Raw genomic sequence first — 20318 nt, 5'->3', positions numbered from 1 at the left:
TTCTATAAATTTTCTTTAGATGACTTTATTTCAGTTCAGTTCAGTTCAATTCAGTTGCTGAGTCGTGTCCGACTCTCCGCGACCCCATGAATCACAGCACGCCAGGCCTCCCTGTCCATCACCAACTCCCGGAGTTCACTCAAACTCATGTCCACAGAGTCGGTGATGCCATCCAGCCATCTCATTCTCTGTCGTCCCCTTCTCCTCCCGCCCCTAATCCTTCCCAGCATCAGAGTCTTTTCCAGTGAGTCAACTCGTCGCATGAGGTGGCCAAAGTATTGCAGTTTCAGCTTCAGCATCAGTCCTTCCAATGAACACCCAGGATTGATCTCCTTTAGAATGGACCGGTTGGATCTCCTTGAAGTCCAAGGGACTCTCAAGAGTCTTCTCCAACACCACAGTTCAAAAGCATCAATTCTTTGGCGATCAGCTTTGTCACAGTCCAACTCTCACATCCATACTTGACCACGGGAAAAACCATAGCCTTGACTAGACGGACCTTTGTTGGCAAAGTAATGTCTCTGCTTTTTAATATACTATCAAGGTTGGTCATAACTTTCCTTCCAAGGAGTAAGCGTCTTTTAATTTCATGGCTGCAATCAGCATCTGCAGTGATTTTGGAGCCCCCCAAAAATAAAGTCTGACACTGTTTCCACTGTTTTTCCATCTATTTCCCATGAAGTGATGGGACCAGATGCCATGATCTTTGTTTTCTGAATGTTGAGCTTCAAGCCAACCTTTTCACTCTCCTCTTTCACTTTCATCAAGAGGCTTTTGAGTTCCTCTTCACTTTCTGCCATAAAAGATGGTTAGCACCATTATTTCTTAAATAATTTACACTTGATTTTGTATACAAGCCTTTGTTCAGTTTTTTATATTCTCATGGTGAATCTCTTGGACGCTGAATCTCTTCTCTATGCGAGGCAAACTAGTGAAGCCATTTCCTGAAATGTCTACCTAGTGAAGATGAACAATTTGTTCATCTCTGTCTGTTTATTTCCTTCTTTTCACTTCCTCATGACCTAATGATTAAAGTGTAATTTCATTTATGACTCCCTATTCCATTCATTTATCTATTCAGCCAGCAGTTTTTAAGATTACAAGGGACCCAGTGGTGACGGGGGAATACAGATACGTTCTGTATTTGAGGAAGTCATAGGTAGGGGGTGGGGGGGGTGACGATCATTAAAGAAAAAACAATACAAATACATTTATACCTGACCACCATCTAGAGTGCTTTGGAACAGAAGTACAGGGAAGCCCAGGGCATGTGCCACTGGGGAGCTGTCGTAGTCAGGGAGTTGGGCATCAGGGAGGGCTTCCTGGAAGAAGTGGCGTGGAAGTCGCCTTGGGGAGCGGACAAGTCCCGGATAGGAAAATAGCACTTACAGAGGTTCTCATTCCTGGACAGGCTGCCAGGTGTCAGGAAATGAGGCAGAGAATGTGGCCAGACCCTGGGTTCCAGTGGTGGGAGCCACAGGGGAGGTCTGGGCGTTTCAGGGGGTAGGTTTGTGTGGTCAGATACTGTTTTCCTGTAGAATTCAGTTCACTGTGAGATAGTTGTCGAATGTGGAGGGAAATTTACGGGGAGGGGTTAATGAAAAGATTGCTTGTTTCCTGAGGGTAATCCATAACAAAAGAACTTGTACTGTAAACAACAAACATAAACATTGAGCTTTTTTTTTCTCTCTCTCTTTAAGTAGATTTTGTTTTAGAGCTTCTTAGCTTCACAAAGGGAGAAGGAAATGGCAACGCACTCCAGTGTTCTTGCCTGGAGAATCCTGTGGACAGAGAAGCCTGGAGGGCTGCTGTCCACAGGGTCGCACGGAGTCGGACATGACTGAAGCAACTTAGCATGCATGCATTGGAGAAGGAAGTGGCAACCCACTCCAGTATTCTTGCCTGGAGACTCCCAGGGATGGGGGAGTCTGGTGGGCTGCCATCTATGGGGTTGCACAGAGTCGGACACGGCTGAAGCGACTTAGCAGCAGCAACAGCAGCTTCACAAAAAGATTGAGCAGAAAATACCAAGAGTTCCCATACACCCCATGGCCCCCATATATGCACAGCCTCCCTCGTCACCAGCATCCCACCCGAGTGGTACATCTGCTGTGCTAAGGAACCATCACTGACACACGGTCAGCACCCCGGGTCCACAGGTTACATCCGGGTTCATCTTGCTGTCCATTCTGTGAGTTTTGGGTAAATGTACAGTGACGTGTTCCGCAGTGACAGTGTCACACACAGTTGGTTCATTGCTCTAAAAATCCTCTGTATTCTCCCTGTTCATCCCTCCCTCCCTGCAACTGCTGGCCACCACTGATGCGTTTACTGTCTCCATAGCTTTGCCTTTCCTAGAACGTCGCAAAGCTGGACTCGTACAATGTGTAGCCTTTTCAGATTGGCTTCTTTCACTTAGCAGTATGCATTTAAGTTTCCTGAGACATATTTAGAGTGGATGTATAGTTGTGACTTCCCTGGTGGCTCAGGTGGTAAAGTGTCTGTCCGCAATGCGGGAGACCTGGGTTCGATCCCTGGGTCGGGAAGATTCCCCGGAGAAGGAAATGGCAACCTACTCCAGTACTCTTGCCTAGAAAAGCCCATGGACGGAGGAGCATGGTGTCCATGGGGTCGCAAAGAGTCGGACACGACTGAGCGACTGACACGACACTCAACTTTCACTCGTAGTTGTTGGTCACTAGCAAAGACTCATTAAAAAGAAAAAAATACTTCGAGGGACTTCCCTGGTGGTCCAATAGGCAAGACTGTGCGCTCCCAATGCAAGTGGCCTGACATCGATCCGCGATCAGGGAAATAGTTTGCACACGGGCCAAGTTAAGAGTTTGCATGCTGCAATTAAAGATCTGCTTGCTGTAACTAAGAACGGCTGCAGCCAAATAAATAAATATTAAAAAAAAATTTTTTTAAATACTTTGAGCCATGAAAATGTCTAGTCTCAATTGAAGTCTCCTGAACACCCCTCTTAGCTGCTGTTGAATATACGAGAAACTTGTGAGTGTATCAGCAATACAACGGAATATCCTTACAACGATGAATAAAATCAAGTATTTTGTTTCTTAATTCCAAGGTCATAGAAAACTATTCTGCATTAAAGCGAAATTCCTAAATTTCAATTCATGCCTTCTTTTTAAAAACCCTCCATTTACCACGAAAAGAAAATGGATTGAGTCACAGCTAGTGATGCTGTGGTTTCAAAGGGCTGATTTGTTAAGTTTCGGTCTGTCATGGGTTCTCTGGAATGGTTTCAGGTCAGATGTTCCATGTTGCTGTTGGGCACTCATTCAGGGGCACGTTCGTGAAACTGCACCCTGGTTAGCCCTTATGGGAAATACCACACCATCACCTCCAAAACAAGAGGGATCTGTTCTAATTCTCTTTTTTTCTCGGCAAATGACTGTATTGAGATAGCTAGTTTTCATCTGTCTTTATCCTTCCCTTGTGGGTCGTCTTTGAGTGAAGTGTTTGCTTTACTTGAAGCTTTTGAAGAATTATTTTTTTTTCTTGAAGGGAAAAATCAAAAGGCTGGAAATGAAGAGACTTTGGAAATATCATTGAAATAGTGTCTGGGTGCAGCTGACTGAACTCACATAAACTCTTTGAAAGTTGGACTGACTGGCATTCGTGTTTGATCTCGTTAAACCAATAAAATACAGGATGTAATCTTTCTATAATTACCAAAGTCTCACTGTCTGATGCTACCTGGAGGTTAAAGTGATGATTCTAGAGGCAAATATCTTTCATGCCTAATGTACTTTGGCTCTTTATTTTTGCTGGCTTTCAGCCAGAGCGAGACTTTATTGCAGATACTGTATTTTATTTTTTGTTGTCAAGTGGCTTAACTGGTGAAGGCTATTGTAATCCGGCTAAAAATTTCCCCCCGGGCGGGATGTTGAAACGCTCTGGGTTTTTATATTTTCCCATTGCTTTTCTGCTCAGAGAGCATTCCAGGTAAGCTGCAGAGGTGGATGGTGGGGTGTTCGTGCACACCTGGCCCAAACACAGTGGCCGGAGCTCATCGGGGGTTTACAGACATCCGCCATGCCATTAGGCAGGGTTCTTAGACGTTCTTTGTAGAGATAAATTGTGTGGAAGATGCTGATTGATAAAACCAAAAGCATAGGGCAGCTGCAAAACCTTGTCATGGGCGATTGTTTTAAAGAAAACAGGAAACTTAAAAGCCCAAAAGGAAATAGAGACTTTGGGTGGGGAAGTGTGTGTGTGTGTGTGTGTGTGTGTGTGTATGTGTAGAAATTTCTACCTGGAGAAAATTCCATGAGTAAATTCAAAAGACAGATAATGTACTGGAAACCTTTTACTTAAAACAGTAAATAACAGGCAAATTATTACTAAATCTAATTGGTTCCAATAGCTGCAGTGTCTAAGAAGAGGGTGGACACTCCAAAATAGAATTGGCAAAATGCAAAGACAGTTCACTTTAGAGCAAATACAAGTGGCCAGTCAAAGGCAGTTAAAGCAATTACCCCCTCATCACATTGGCCAGTGTTGGAAATTGCTACCCCTCATGGAAGAGCTGGCTCATTTGAAAAGACCCTGATGCTGGGAAAGATTGAGGGCAGGAGGAGAAGGGGATGATGGAGGATGAGATGGTTGGATGGCATCACCGACTCGATGGACATGAGTTTGAGTAGACTCTGGGAGTTGGTGATGGACAGGGAGGCCTGGCGTGCTGCAGTCCGTGGGGTCGCAGAGAGTCGGACACGGCTGAGCGACTGAACTGAACTGAACTGAAGGGAAGAAAACATGCTACTTCCCACCCCAACCCGACCCATCTCACCACCCCAAACCCCCTCACTCTCTGAGCCTCACTAAAAAGATGAAACCAGTTAGCACAGGATGCGTGTTATACACAAAAGCTGGGAGTTTCAAAGTCCAGGATTACTCTTCCACTCCTCAGAACAAAAATAATGGCAAACATAGTAAAATTTATAATCACGATCGTCTTTTTTTTTTTTTTAACATCTAACTCTGTGCCAACCATTTTGCTAAGCACTTTACCTGGATTATCGTTTTAATCTTCCCCAGCAAGCTATAACATCCTATCTTCTGTAATAAAAAAGTTAATGATTATAATCATAATAAACCTTTCATGCCTGCTTGCTGTTGCCCCCAATATTTCTTTCTAAGGATAGCTTTTCATTTTTAATGATTCATGGGAAATTTGGCCTCAAATGAAAGTGCTTTGGTGGAGGAAATGCGTTGGTCTTAAATCCCAGGAAAATGTCAATGACAGATGGGCTCAGTGACTGTCGGTGTGCAGGCCCATGGGACCGGCGGCAATGTGTGTTTCAGCCTGGGGCTGGCAGTCATGTTTGCGTTTGCCAAGCGGCTGAAGGCACCCTTCCCTGGATTTGTCAGTTGTTGAGGTTTAACCATTTTACCTCCAAAGTGAACAGAAGGATTCTGACCAAGGTGTGCCATGAATGGAGCTTCTCACAGCCCTTATCGTCCAATTTTTTTTTTAACCCTCTGACATATACTAAGCGAAAAGTGTTCTTTCCCGTCGTTTGTAACCTGTTCCGCTTTCTGCGTGTTTACCCCATCTCCTGTCCTATTCCCTGCTCCAGCCGCTCCACCTGATCTGATATTCTCTGAGCTTACAATGGTGGGAACTGTCTAGTTCGATTCCCACTCTCCTTGTGGTTTGTACCTCTGGAGATTTCATTCACAGCCCGCTCTAGTCTCGCTGTGTCCCTCGCTTTTCTTCACCATGGCACTCGTAGCTGAGTTTCACCACTGGCTGCAGGATGTGTGTATATATATATATTATTTGCCCTCTTTGACTCCCAGTGCCTTCAGTGTGAGGATGCTTGTGTGGTCCGTGGAACGATCATGTAGGTGATTATGACAGATAACCAGAGCAAATGCTTATACTGTCTCGATCACGATATTTATTGATAATACTCAGGTCAGTGGCATATGACCCCGCTGGTAATATTTTTGTCAGCCCATCACTGGGGGCAGGGAGCAGTTGCCATGCCTGCTTCTGCAGCCCTGGGCACCCTCACGATTGGCCTACGAAGCTGGTGCAGTTGCCAGTGTGAAGGTTTCAAGTGGAGAGGAAAGAGGAAGCCCTGTCTCCAGGACCACACTCCCGTTGAGGAGCTTAAGACTCAGATGAGGGAAAAGAGATCCCAGAGCAGGAGGGTGTGTGCTGCATCTCTCAAGAGCAGAGGCAGAGTTGCAGAGGGCCTGCCTGTGTGTCCAGCAGAAGGAAGATCTGGAGGGGAAGCCGGTGGAAGACGTTCCCAGGTCAGGGATCCCAGGGCAAGGGGCAGGATGCAATGACCTGACTCAGGGAGGCAGAAGGTCTTCAGACCACATTGTTGTCATTGAGTCCCTCAATCGTGTCCGACTCTTTGCAACCCCATGGACTGTAGCCCTGCCAGGCTCTTCCATCCATGGGATTTTCCAGGCAAGAATACTGGACTGGGTTGCCGTTCCCTTCTCCAGGGGATCTTCCTCACCCAGGGATCGAACCCAGATCTCCTGCATTGGCAGGAAGATTCTTGTCCATCTGAGCCATCAGGGAAGCCCCCCTCAGACCATGACCCTGCTGAAGGAGGTGATCAAGATCTGGCCTTGACCTAGTCGCCAAGGTTGGGAGTCCATTTGCTTTAGCCCTGTGTCTCTTTGGAAGGAACCTCACTGGTTCCCATCTCTGGGGCGTGAGCACAGGGCACTCAAGTTGGGGTCAGGCTGTGGTCTGCCAGACCTGGTCCCTGGAAGTCCCAGCAGGATCCAACCCCACATGGGACAGGCTGCAAACACCCTTCCCAGACAGGATGAGGAGGGGAGAAGTTCTCCTGATGCCCCAGACCCCGCCCCCAGCGTTGCCATAACAACATACTTCTCAGCGTTTGGCCCCTGCTTCTTGTTGCTATTGTTAACCCTATTTATGGGCCTCCCAGGCGGCTCAGTGGTAAGGAACCCGTCTGCCAATGCTAGAGATGCAGGTTCCATCCCTGTGTCTCCAGCAAGATGTCCTGGAGACGGGAATGGCTACCCCTACTCCAGTATTCTTGCCTGGGAAATCTCAGGGACAGAGGAGCCTGGCGGGCTAAGTCCCTGGGCTTGCAAAGACTCAGACATGACTGAGACATGTCTGAACACAGCACACTCTGCTTGTGACCAATACGTTGGTCTGCCTCACGCCCTTGTAAACTTTGTCACCAGTTTTTTATGAAACATTGGGTTTTCCCATAATGGCCTCTTTCTTGAACACATTATTGCCAGTGATTAAACCACGTCCACCGTTTGTCCAGCTTTGGCCCCCAGGCAGTCTATTAAATTCTTGTGTCTCTGATGTCAAGCCTACACAAGACCATGCGTGACCTCAGTCCAGGCTGTTCGTACACAACGCCAGCCCTTATTGATGGACTGGTGGGCATTGATAACGTAGGGAGATATCAGTACCCACTGAGGATGGGTGTGGCTCAGCGAGGGGGTAAGGAGGTTAATATCAGATGATCTAAATTGTTAGGGGCATTCAGCGATCTGGGGGAGTTAAGCTTGTAAAGGAGGCTTGAGTTAGTATGATGGAGACACTTAATGGGGAAAGCTTTCCTGCAGGACTGAGATCTTTTAGCCGAATGATTATTAGATGGAAGAGGGAAATTTCGAATCCTAAACAGTTGAGATAGACCCAGTGATTCTGAGAATCCTGCATTAGGAAGATATGTTATTGTGAGTGGAAGAGCAAATATCCATACAATAGTATCTGACAGTGACAAAAGAATGAATGGGATATTGATGTGTGTGACAGTATGGATGAAGCAAAAAGACGGCTGTTCGGTTGCTGAGTTGTGTCCGACTGTTTGCGACCTCATGGACTGCAGCGCACCAGGCCTCTCTGTCCTCTAGTATTTCTCCTGGAGCTTTCTCAGACTCATGCTCATTGGGTCGGTGAGGCCATCTCATCCTCTGTCACCCTCTTCTCCTTCTGCCCTCAATCTTTCCCAGCTTCAGGGTCTTTTCTAACGAGTCGGCTGTTTGCATCAAGTATTGGAGCTTCAGCTTCACCATCAGTCCTTCCAGTGAATATTCAAGATGGATTTCCATTAGGATGGACTGGTTTGATCTCCTTGCTGTCCACGGGACTCTCAGGAGCATAATCTAAAACATGATGAAGCGAAATAATCCAGGCACAGAAGACTACGCATGTTCTGATTCCATTTACATGAAGTGTCCAGAGTAGGGAAATTTCTAGAGAAAGAATGTATGTGAGTGGTTGTCAGAGTCTGAGAAGAGGGACTGCAAAATGGACAGCTTTGTGTCAGCAGAGATGAAAAAGTTCAACAACTAGTGGTGATGGTCGCCCAGCCTTTCTACTAAAAACCACTGAATTATACAGTTTAAATGAGTGCCTTTTGTGTCTGTGAATTATGTATCAGTAAATTTGTAATAAGGATATTTTGGGAGTGGGATGGTTTGGGAGAATGGCATTGAAACATGTATGTTGTCATATGTGAAACGAATCACCAGTTCAGGGTCGATGGATGATACAGGATGCCCGGGGCTGGTGCGCAGGGATGACCCAGAGGGAGGATAAACGGAGGAGGGACGAGGGAGGGGGGCTCAGGAAGGGGAACTCATGTACACCCAGGGCGGATTCATGTCAATGCATGGCAAAACCAACCAATATAATATTGTAAAATAATTAGCCTCCAATAAAAAACAAATAAATAAATAAAAATAAAAGGTACATTATTGGTTTAGTGTTCTTTTGAGTGCAAACAAAGGTGATACTATTCTATTCACTATGATATTCTTAAAATTAAAAGTTTAGGCATTCAGACATAGGTAATGGACAGGGAGGCCTGGCGTGCTGTGATTCAGGGGGTCGCAAAGAGTCGGACACGACTGAGCGACTGAACTGAACTGAATGGGCTACTTTAATCTCGTATCCAACCTTGAACTTCAGAGAACAGGAGGTCACAATGTCTTAATGACCAGGTGACCGTTTCCATTAGCGCTCCCAACCTATCCCAGCCTAGCAGAGTCTGATGTAAAGTGTCATAATCCAACCAAAAGTTTAGTCATGTCCGATGACAAGTGTCAAATGCAAGTTCAGAATCTAGGGATGATAAATCATAGTTCTGCAGAACTGTAATTCGAAAAGATATATGCTCCTCTGTGTTCATGGTGTCACTATATACAATAGCCAAGATATGGAAGCCATGTAAATATCCATCAGCAGATGAGTGGGTAAAGAAACTTATGTATACAATAAAATACTAGTCAGTCACAGAAAAAAAATGAGATAATGCCATTGGGAGTGACATGGATGGATGCAGAGATTATCACAGCAAGTGAAGTAAGTCAGAGAAAGGTCAATAGCATATGCCGTCGCTTACATGTAGAATCTAAAACACGACACGAATGAACTTATCTATGAAGCGGAAAGAGACTCGCAGTCTTGCAGGGCAGACTGGTGGTTGTCAAGGGGGCGGGGCGGAGGAGAGGGACGAATCGGGAGTTTGGGGTTAGCAGGTGGGAACACACACATATGGATGGATCAACAAGGTTCTACTGTAGAGCTCAGGGAACTATACTCAATCAGCTCAGTGCAGTCGCTCAGTGGTGTCCGACTCTTTGCGACCCCGTGGACTGCAGCACACCAGGCCTCCCTGTCCATCACCAACTCCCTGAGTTTACTCAAACTCATGTCCATCGAGTGGGTGATGCCATCCAACCATCTCACTCTCTGTCGTCCCCTTCTCCTCCTGCCCTCAATCTTTCCCAGCATCAGGGTCTTTTCCAATGAGTCAGCTCTCGGCATCAGGTGGCCAAAGGATTGGAGCGTCAGCATCAGTCCTCATTTACTCAACATCCTCTGATAAAGCATAATGGAAAAGAATATGAAAAAATGTGTATATATATATACATACATGTATAACAGAGTCACTCAGTACAGCAGAAATTCACACAACATGATAAATCAGCTATACCGCAATAAAATAAATTTGAATGTGAATAAATCCGAATCCTGGCATTTGGTGTGCTTGAGTAGTTTGTGCGTATCCCCTCACTTATTTATACCACTGACCACATGCAAGAGCTAATGTCCTTATGCTTTACAGACGGATAAACTGAGGGACAGACATACTAAGTCCCTTGTCCAGAGTCACACATCCAGAGAAGGGGGAAAGAGAGAGAGAGAGAGGATGATTTTCCCACTGGATCTGACTTCCAGGCTCAAACTCTTTTTACTGATTAGCTGAAATTGAAAAGCCTCCAGGAAGACACCTCTGCGGGTCATTTCTCTGCTGGTCTGTATTTCATCACTCAGCACACCCCTGAGAGATGGCTCACACACTTTTCCTTCCCAAAACAGCTTGAAATTCTTCCTTATTTTATATGTATTTGTATCACGACGTCAAGGGCCAAACAGGATTTCCATTAGAAACCCACTTTTCTGTCTTAGGAAGAAAGACACAGCAGGGTGGCAAGTTGGTCTTTCATTAGGGCTGATATTTTAAAATTATATTAATGCACACAGGTGTATGCAGTTTTCCAATAGAAAAGTATTTAATGAGTCAATGTTGCTTTTTTCCTTTTGCAGAACAATGGTTCCCTGGTTTGGTGCCAGAATCACAAGCAATGTTCAAAGGTATGTTCCCTACAACTGTATCAGTATTTTTTTTTTAAATTAATTTTGGAATAAGTGTAGAGTCACAGGAAGCCTCAAAGCTAGTGGAGAGAAATCACATGTACTGTTCACCCTCTTTCCAGCCATGATTATACCTTATTTATTTGTAGCACAGTATCACAAGCAGAAAACCATCACTGGTACAAGGGATGTATTTAATATAGTTTGGTAAGATTTTTATCACATGCATAGATTCCATTAATGTAGTTGCTGCTGCAATCGAGATATATGTATCAGTATTTCTATTTATTACCTCATTTGTATCTCCATTCTATAGTTATGTTAGTCAAAAATGTTTTCAAGGAGAAAACATCTTCTGATTCCACCAGAAAGCTTAACGCATTCTACTTACAGCTAAGTTATTTTGTATGTGTTCACTTTGTGTGGAGGAACTGCTCATTAAGTAATTCGATTCTTTAAGGAAGCAGCCTCTTTTCTGAGTATTTCTCGTTGCACACCCCTGGTCTCAATTTCACATTAGTCTGATAGCATAAATTGCTCAGTCCCCAAGCATCATAAGCTATAAGAATCTGTATGTGTGTATACATGTAATATACATGTAGGTATATGCTTCAGCTCTAGTCTGAAGGTTGGCTTTATATTCAGATAGTATAAGTGAATACAGTTGAAACCTGCTATACATACCGGAGCGCTTTGCGATCGTAGTAGAGTTTGTTGAAGTTTCTTTCGTGGTTGCGACTGTTAGACTGGAAATTGAAGCATTCTTTTATTTTACAGTCAAAATTGTATAATCATGTTAATGTGACATAATTTGGTGACAGTTGCTTACCTCTGACTCTCTAGATTCTGGGCAGACGTGGAATGTCTGGTTTATGATCCTTTTCCTTTTTATAGAGTATCGTAAACATTGGCCCTGATAAGACGTTTTCTGGTATCTGTTATAATAATTGTTCTCCAGCTAGTGTTTTGGATAATTTGTTTATGTCATCAATACAGAAAAAGGTTGTGTGTGTATGTGTGTGTGTGTGTGTGTGTGTGTGTGTGCATGAATATATGGCTCTGTGACTAAATTTCATAAAAGTAGTTTTTTTTTCCGGTTTTGTTGGTTGGGTATTCAGTTCAGTTCTGTTCAGTCGCTCAGTCATGTCTGACTCTTTGCGACCCCATGAATCACAGCACGCCAGGCCTCCCTGTCCATCACCAGCTCCCGGAGTTCAGTCACACTCACGTCCATCAAGTTGGTGATTGCTACTGCTGCTGCTGCTAAGTTGCTTCAGTCGTGTCCGACTCTGTGCGACCCCATAGACGGCAGCATGAGGGTAATTTTTTGTATCTGTGTTATTTATACTTAGCACCCTTTTTATCCTTACCCCATCAAGAAGTTAATTCCTTTTTATACATTTGAAATTTGAATGGGAGAGATTCATTTGAATTGCTTTTAAAATACCCTAATTAAAGAACATTGCCACTCTGGGGAATACAGATCGTTGAACCATATTTCGTAATTGAATGATCAAGGCTGACATGAGAGACCGAATTTCACAAGAACAGAAATCAATTCCTTTTGCCTGAAAGCAAAAATGAATCAGTAAGTCACGGCTAACTCCAACAGAACCTTTGGAATATATTACAAAGCTGACATAAATTTCAGGGTTGTTTTTAGTCTGAATCCGTGGGGATGAACCTTACACGTTAATCAAAGTTTATCTCCTTTGGATATTATCGTCACTGGGTACATTCGCAGATAATTAGTTTGCATTTCTTTTGAGACTTTGAAGCACCGTGTAAGCTTTTCCTCTTGATCTTCTGGTTAATGAAGTGAAGGGTAAGTGATGATAACTCCATTTTACATGTGGGGAAAATCATACATGTTATATGATGGTGGAAGCACATACATATTGGATGATGGTCCTGAAATAACCCAACAAATCGGGTGTGGTGGTTGTTTAGTCACTAAGTCGTGCCTGACTCTTTGTCATCCGATGGACGGTGGCCAGCTAGGATCCTCTGTTCATTGGACTTCCCAGGCAAGCAAATTGATAGAGGCAACTCAAGTTGGGAATGCTGTCTCCACTGTGGTCTTGAATAAAGATCTATAACTTTAAAAACCGTTTTGAACAAATACTGGGACAGAAGAGTTAAAAAAAAAAGAAACCCCACCAAGTCAAAAAGTTATACTGATGAGATAACTGAGTGTATGTTAAAGTTTACATAATATTTTATAGAAAGTTGTTGTTCAGTGGCTGTCGTGTCTGACTCTTTGCGACCCCATGGACTGCAGCACACCAGGCTTTGCTGTCCTTCACTATGTCCCCAAGTTTGCTCAAACTCATGTCCATTGAGTCATGATGCCATCCAACCACCTCATCCTCTGTCACCCACTTCTTCTCCTGCCTTCAATCTTTCCCAGCATCAGGGTCATTTCAAATGAGTCGACTCCTCGCATCAGGTGGCTAAAGCATTGGAGCTTCAGCTTCAGTATCCGTAGGGTCATTTCAAATGAGTCGACTCCTCGCATCAGGTGGCTAAAGCATTGGAGCTTCAGCTTCAGTATCCGTAGGGTCATTTCAAATGAGTCGACTCCTCGCATCAGGTGGCTAAAGCATTGGAGCTTCAGCTTCAGCATCCGTTCTTTCAGTGAATCTTCAGGACTGATCTTCTTTAGAATGGACTGGTTGGATCTCCTTGCAGTCCAAGGGATCCTCAAGAATCTTCTCCAACACCACAGTTCAAAAGCATCAATTCTTTGGTGCTCAGACTTCTTTATGTCCCAACTCTCGCATCCACAGATGACTATTGGAAAAGCCATAGCTTTGTCTATACAGACCTTTGTGGGCAAAGGAATGTCTCTGCTTTTTACACAAAGTAATTAGTTCTGGTTGCGTCTGCAAAGCTGGTCACCATCAGGATCTCTCCAGAACACGGGTTCTTCCTTCCATCCAGTTGCCTGCCTTGTCCAGTGTGCCAGCATCTCTTGTCTGGGCCAGTCCACGAGCATGCTCTCGGGTCTGCCAGATTCTACTGCATGCACGTGTGTGTTGGAAAGACACTTTTACACACGTAATCTGAATCATGCTGCCGTTTGCCTCACGCCCTTTAATATCGAAACATCACCTTCGGTGTAAACACTATCTCATCTGTCCTGAGAGAAGTGGTCTCTCTCCACTTCCTCCTGTGTTCAACCCCCATCAGTGTGTCTTTTCCCTCCTCCCAGAAAACTTCTTCCAAAGACACCCAGCTCACTACGCACCACCACGCCACCCACCCCCGCCCCATTCACGTCTCAGCACAAATGCCACCTCCTCAGCCTTGCCCTCCCGTATCACCACCCACACATTTACAGTTTCCTGGGCCATATTACACCCTTGTCATTTTATATACCTCTTTGTCTCTACGATCCTGTCCCCTTCACCAGAAAATAAGCTTCAGGCAGCCATTGATTGATTGTCTCCGCTTTGTTCATTGTGGTGTCTTGAAGCTTAGAACCGTGTTTGGGTACAGAGTCGTTGCTTACTGAGTATTTGTCTTTTTGTTTGTTTGTTTTTTCAACATTTTATTTTGTATTGAGGTGGTGATGGACAGGGAGGCCTGGCGTGTTATGATTCATGGGGTGGCAAAGAGTCGGACACGTCTGAGCAACTGAACTGAACTGAGCTGATAGCTGATTAACAAACAGTGTTGTGACAGTTTCAGGTGCACAGTGAAGTGATTCAGGCATACATGCATCCACTTTCCCACAAACTCCCCTCCCATCCGGGCTGCAACATGACATTGAGCAGAGTTCCCTGTGCTGTGCAGCAGGCCCTTGCTGGTTCTTCATGTTAAATCCAGCAGTGTGTATCCATCCCTGACTATCCCTTCCTCCATCCTCCCCCCTGGGAACCATAAGGTTATTACAGAGCATTGAGCAGAGTTCCCTGTGCTGTGCAGCAGGTCCTTGCTGGTTCTCCATGTTCAATACAGCAGTGTGTCCATGTCCATCCCAGACTCCCTGACTATCCCTTCCCCCATCCTTCATGCTGGTGACCATAAGGTCATTACAGAGCATTGAGCAGAGTTCCCTGTGCTGTGCAGCAGGCCCTTGCTGGTTCTTCATGTTAAATCCAGCAGTGTGTATCCATCCCTGACTATCCCTTCCTCCATCCTCCCCCGTGGGAACCATAAGGTTATTACAGAGTATTGAGCAGAGTTCCCTGTGCTGTCCAGCAGGTCCTTGCTGGTTCTCCATGTTCAATACAGGAGTGTGTCCATGTCCATCCCAGACTCCCTGACTCTTCCTTCCCCCATCCTTCATGCTGGTGACCATAAGGTCATTACAGAGCATTGAGCAGAGTTCCCTGTGCTGTCCAGCAGGTCCTTGCTGGTTCTCCATGTTCAATACAGCAGAGTACACGTCTATCCCAAACTCACTGACTTATCGTCTCCCTGGCAACCGTAAGTTTGTTTTCTGGGTCTGTTGGTCTCTCTCTGTTTTGTGAGTAGGTCATGTGTATCGTTTCTTTGTAGATTCCCCTTATGAGGGATGTCACTGTATTTCTCCCTCTCCATCTGACTTAGTTGCACTTAGCGTGACAGTCTCTAGGTTCATAGATGTTGGTGCAGGAGGCATAATTTCATTTTTGTAATGGCGAGTAATGCTCCATTTTATACATGTACCACATCTTCCATATCCTTTCTTCTCTTGGTGTATGTTTGAGTTGTTTCCGTGTCTTTGCTGTTGCGAATAGTGCTGCAGTGGACACCGGGATGCATGTTTCCTCTTGGGTCTGGATAAATGCCCAGGAGTGGGATTTCAGGGTCATGGGCGTATGCTAAGTTGCTTCAGTCTTGCCTGACTCTTTGTGACCCCAGGGACTGTAGCCCACCAGGCTACTCTGTTCACGGAATTTTCCAGGCAAGAATAATGGAGTGGGTTGCCATTTCATTCTCCAGGGGGCAGGGCCATCGCTCTATTTTTAGATTTTTTAAGGAACCTCCATACTGTTCTCCGTAGTGGCTGGACCCATTTACATCCCCACCAACAGTGCAGGAGAGTTCCCTTCTCCCCACACCTTCTCCACCATTTATTATTTGTGGATCTTTTTTATGATAGCCATTTTGGCTGGTGCTCATTAAGTGTTTGTGAATGATCCATGAATGAAATGTATACATTTTCTTCCTCCTCCAAAGTACATCCTTTGGAGGAGGAAAAAAAAGGTTATATAATCCATTTTGTACCTGAGTAACATACCACGATCATTTATTCAGTTTCGTCCAGTCGCTCAGTCGTGTCTGACTCTTCTCAACCTTATGGACTGCAGCACACCAGGCTTCCCTGTCCACCACCAACTCCTGGAGCTTGCTTAGACTCATGTCCATCGAGTCAGTGACGCCATCCCACCATCTCATCCTCTGCCGTCCCCTTCTCCTCCTGCCCCCAATCGCTCCCAGCATCAGAGTCTTCTCCAGTAAGTCAACTCGTCGCATGAGGTGGCCAAAGTATTGGAGTTTCGGCTTCAGCATCAGCCCTTCCAATGAACACCCAGGACTGATCTCCTTTAGAGTGGACTGGTTGGATCTCCTTGCAGTCCAAGGGACTCTCAAGAGTCTTCTCCAACACCACAGTTGAAACGCATCAATTCTTCAGTGCTCAGCTTTCTTTATAGTCCAGCTCTCACATCCACACATGACTACTAGAAAAACGTTAGCTTTGACTGTATGGACTTTGTCACTAATGTCTCTGCTTTTTTTAATACGCTGTCTAGGTTGGTTATAGCTTTTCTTCCTAAGAGCAAGTGTCTTCTAACTTCATGGCTGCAGTCATCATCTGAAGTGACTTTGGAGCCCAGGAAAATAAAGTCTGTCATGGTTTCTATCCTTTCCCCATCTATTTGCCATGAAGTGATGGGATGGGATTCCATGATCTTCATTTTTTGAATGTTGAGTTTTAAGCCAGCTTTTTCACTCTCTTTCACTTGGGTTCGACCCCTGGGTTGGGAAGATCCCCTGGAGAAGGAAATAGCAATCCACTCCAGTACTATTGCCTGGAAAATCCCATGGACAGAGGAGCCTGGTGGGCTACAGTCCATGGGGTCGCAAAGAGTCGGACACGACTGAGCGACTTCACCTTCAGCTTTACTTTCATCAAGAGGCTCTTTAGTTCCTCTTCAGTTTCTGCCATAAGGGTGGTGTCATCTGCATATCTGAGGTTATTGATATTTCTCTCTGCAGTCATGATTCTAGCTTGTGCTTCATCCACCCCAGCATTTTGCTTGATGTACTCTACCTATCAGTTAAACAAGGCGACATTATACAGCTTTGGTTGACGTACTCCTTTCCCAATTTGGAACCAGTCCATTGTTCCATGTCTGCTTCTAACTGTTGCTTCTTGACCTGCATACAGATTTCTCAGGAGGCAGGTAATTAATTATTTCCTAATTAATAATAAATAAAGATCATTTATTATTAATTAGGAAAATCTTCCTCCTGTAATGAAGTCAGGGTTCATTAGCATGTTTCAGCTTCTTCGTGATTTAGAACAGTGACTTACTTTCCAGCGTAGCGTGAGGCCAGTGGTTACCCAGCTGGAGCGATTTTGCTCCCTAGGGGATATTTGGCAATGGCGGGAGACATTTTTGGTGGTCACTACTGGTTGGTGGGAAGCTACTGGCATCTAGCCGGTGGAGGTCAGGGGTGCAGACAAACCGCAACACACAGGACTCCCTCATGGAGAGAAGTTTCCTGACTTCAATCTCAATAGTGCCAAGAGAGGTTCAGAAACCTCTGTCTGTGCATTTTGCGAGTTACAAAAAGAATTAAGGGAGAAGGCAGGAGGAGAAGGGGATGACAGAGGACGAGATGGCTGGATGGCATCAGTGATTCAATGGACGTGAGTTTGAGCAAACTCCGGGAGATGATGACGGACAGGGAAGCCTGGCGTGCTGCAGCCCATGGGGTCCCAAAGAGTCGGACATGACTGAGCGACTGAACAACAAGGAAAAGCATTGAAGAACACAGTTCTGTTCTCAGGAGTTTTACTTTATAACTCAAAGGGAAATAAACGCATGATTTACTGAACACGTGGTATGCACCAAGCACCTTTTCAGGGGCTCATTATAATGTTAGGAATTCTGAGTCTCATCATTACAGTTTCTGTAAGAAGGTCTGATAGTAAATATTTTCATCTCTGTGGTCCTTCGGGTGTTGGTGACAGCTACTGTTTTGGCCCTTGTAGCCTGAAAAATAAAGTGATGGATAGGGGCTTCCCTGGTGGCTCAGAGGTTAAAGCATCTGCCTCCAATGCGGGAGACCCGGGTTCGATCCCTGGGTCAGGAAGGTCCCCTGGAGAAGGAAACGGTAACCCACTCCAGTATTCTTGCCTGGAGAATCCCATGGACGGAGAAGCCTGGTAGGCTACAGTCCACGGGGTCGCAAAGAGTCGGACACGACTGAGTGATGGAACAGAACAGAACAGTAGACAAGCAAAGGTAAGTGGCTGTTTTCCAATGAAACGTTGTGTGCAGACACTGAAATTGGAATCTCATGTAACTTCCGTGTCATGAAATTTTGTTTTCCCCAGCCACATTTTAAAAAGTAAGAACAATTCTGTGCTCGCCAGCAGTACAAAAACAGGCGCTGAGCTGGGTTTGCCCGCTTGCCGTAGTTTGCCAGCCTCTCTCGTCTGCCAAGGCATTCCCCTGAGCAAAAGCAAGCAAAAAGTAAACAGTAAAGTCGTGTTTTTCTCTCAGTACAAAGACATATCTTGATGTGTGGAAACTAATAAATGGGCCATTTTTAACAGCATGTGTGGAACATTGTTGATCAGGTTTCGTTGACTGAATGATAAATGATAGGAAATTGAAAGCGAAAATGAAGTCTCTCAGTCGTGTCCAACTCTTTGCGATTCCATGGACTGTAGCCCGCCAAGCTCCTCCATCCATGGCATTTTCCAGGCAAGAATACTGGAATGGGTTGCCATTTTCTTCTCCAGGGGATCTTCCCAACCGAGGGATCAAACCCAGGACTCCCGCATTGTAGGCAGATGCTTTACCGTCTGAGCCACAAGGAAGCCCCAACAATAGGAAGAGGATATTAAACCACAATTAATTTTTGAACGTTCAGCGATTATTAGAGCCAGTAAAAGTTGTGCGTGTGTGCTAAGTCACTAAGTTGTGTCCGACTCTTGAAACCCCATGGACTGTTGTAGCCCTCCAGGCTCCTTTATCCATGGGATTCTCTAGGAAGGCATATGGGAGAGGGTGGCCATGTCCTTCTCCAAGGGATCTTCCTGACCCGGGGATCAAACACATGTCACTTACATCTCCTGCATTGGCAAGTGGGTTCTTTACCACTAGCGCCACCTGGGAATCCCAGTAAGACTTGTTCAGTCATTTAGTGCCCAACTCTTTGCGACCCCATGGACAGCAGCCCGCCAGGCTTCCCTGTCCTTCACTGTCTCCCGGAGTTTGCTCAAACTCTTGTCCATTGAGTCGGTGATACCATCCAACCATCTCATCCTCTGCCGCGAGTAAGACTTGTGGAGGACTTCAAAATGGGCAAAATAAAAGGTGGCTGGATGCTGTCCATCTCGCATCTTGTGGGTTACCTACAATGTTCATATCTCTGAGCTGTTTTCTTCCTCTGCAAATGGTAGGAGGCTGATAATAACGCAGATGACTCTAGTCCATGGAAATGCAAATGGTTGTGTGCAGGGGACTGCCACTGAAGCTTCCCCGTCAACAAATCATTTTGCGTGTATTTGTAAATCCACTCGAGCGATCCTTTTTGGGTGTCAGTGTGTTTATATTTTTTGGATTTCTCCTTTGAACCAAATGTAAGGTATTCCTGGTCCTTGAGTTAAATATTTGACACTTGTTCATTTTATATTTGCACGAGAGTCATGCATTTATAAGATAAGTATGCTTTGACCTTATCATGCTGTGTTGCCTTTCTAAACCTTGCACCCAAGAATGGCACTCTTGGTGACAGCCACCCATTTGGGGTGCATGTGTGCTCATCCTTCTCCTTCTGGATGGTGTAACTCTCTTGGTTAACTTTTGTTTCCATTTGGTTGTGAGGATTTGAGTTGAAAAGCAGCAATTCAGGGCTCAATCTTGCTGTGGTAGCCTGTTGCTTTGATCTCAGTGGGAGTTCTGTTCTTATAAGGGCCATAACTCCAGATTCTTAGTGATTTTCCAGGCTTATTCTGAGCCAGATTTGGAGGTGAGGAAGATTGGTTTTGCCTGTATGAACATCTGGACGGCTTCATTTGGCATCTGTGAAATTTATTGGATAAAGGTCAAACCCCAGAAACATAACTGAATGTGACTTTTGGAGGTTTTTGTTTTGTGTTAAATGTTTTCCATGATTTATGTGGTAATGACTGTAAGTCCACAGATCCCCAGGAAAATATATCTTTAGGAGGAAAATGAAAACTCAGGCACCCATGGAAATGCGCCATGTCCGCATACCCAAAGAACCAAAGTTGAACAGTTTATCTTTTGCAGCGTTGTAATATGCAACAGTTTGAAATTTCAGTTGTTCCTTAGACTTTAAAATACTTAAAACCTATGGTAATACTTACTGATATTCATGCAGTTTTCCCTGACTTTGTATAAACATCCACTTTAAGGACAAAGTTGTTGTATATTGAACATCTCTTGTCCAAAGTATTGATATCTTTTGGGAG

General features: G+C 44.9%; 1 protein-coding gene across 1 annotated transcript in view; it reads left to right on the top strand.

Moving 5' to 3' along the window:
• Positions 1-20318, top strand: part of LOC148773215 (anosmin-1-like) — a 228181-nt gene that overhangs the window by 36231 nt on the left and 171632 nt on the right. The window contains exon 2 of the mRNA XM_088833792.1: positions 10604-10651. Within this exon, the coding sequence (XP_088689918.1) occupies positions 10604-10651 (48 nt within the window). The remainder of the gene's footprint in view (positions 1-10603; positions 10652-20318) is intronic.

The sequence above is a fragment of the Moschus berezovskii genome, chromosome X (assembly GCF_049115385.1).
Source record: "Moschus berezovskii isolate FMDL1 chromosome X, NW_MosBer_1.0, whole genome shotgun sequence".
Lineage (NCBI taxonomy): Eukaryota > Metazoa > Chordata > Mammalia > Artiodactyla > Moschidae > Moschus > Moschus berezovskii.
The sequence above is the reverse complement of the archived record's forward strand: the minus strand, read 5'-3'. Positions and strand labels throughout refer to the sequence as shown.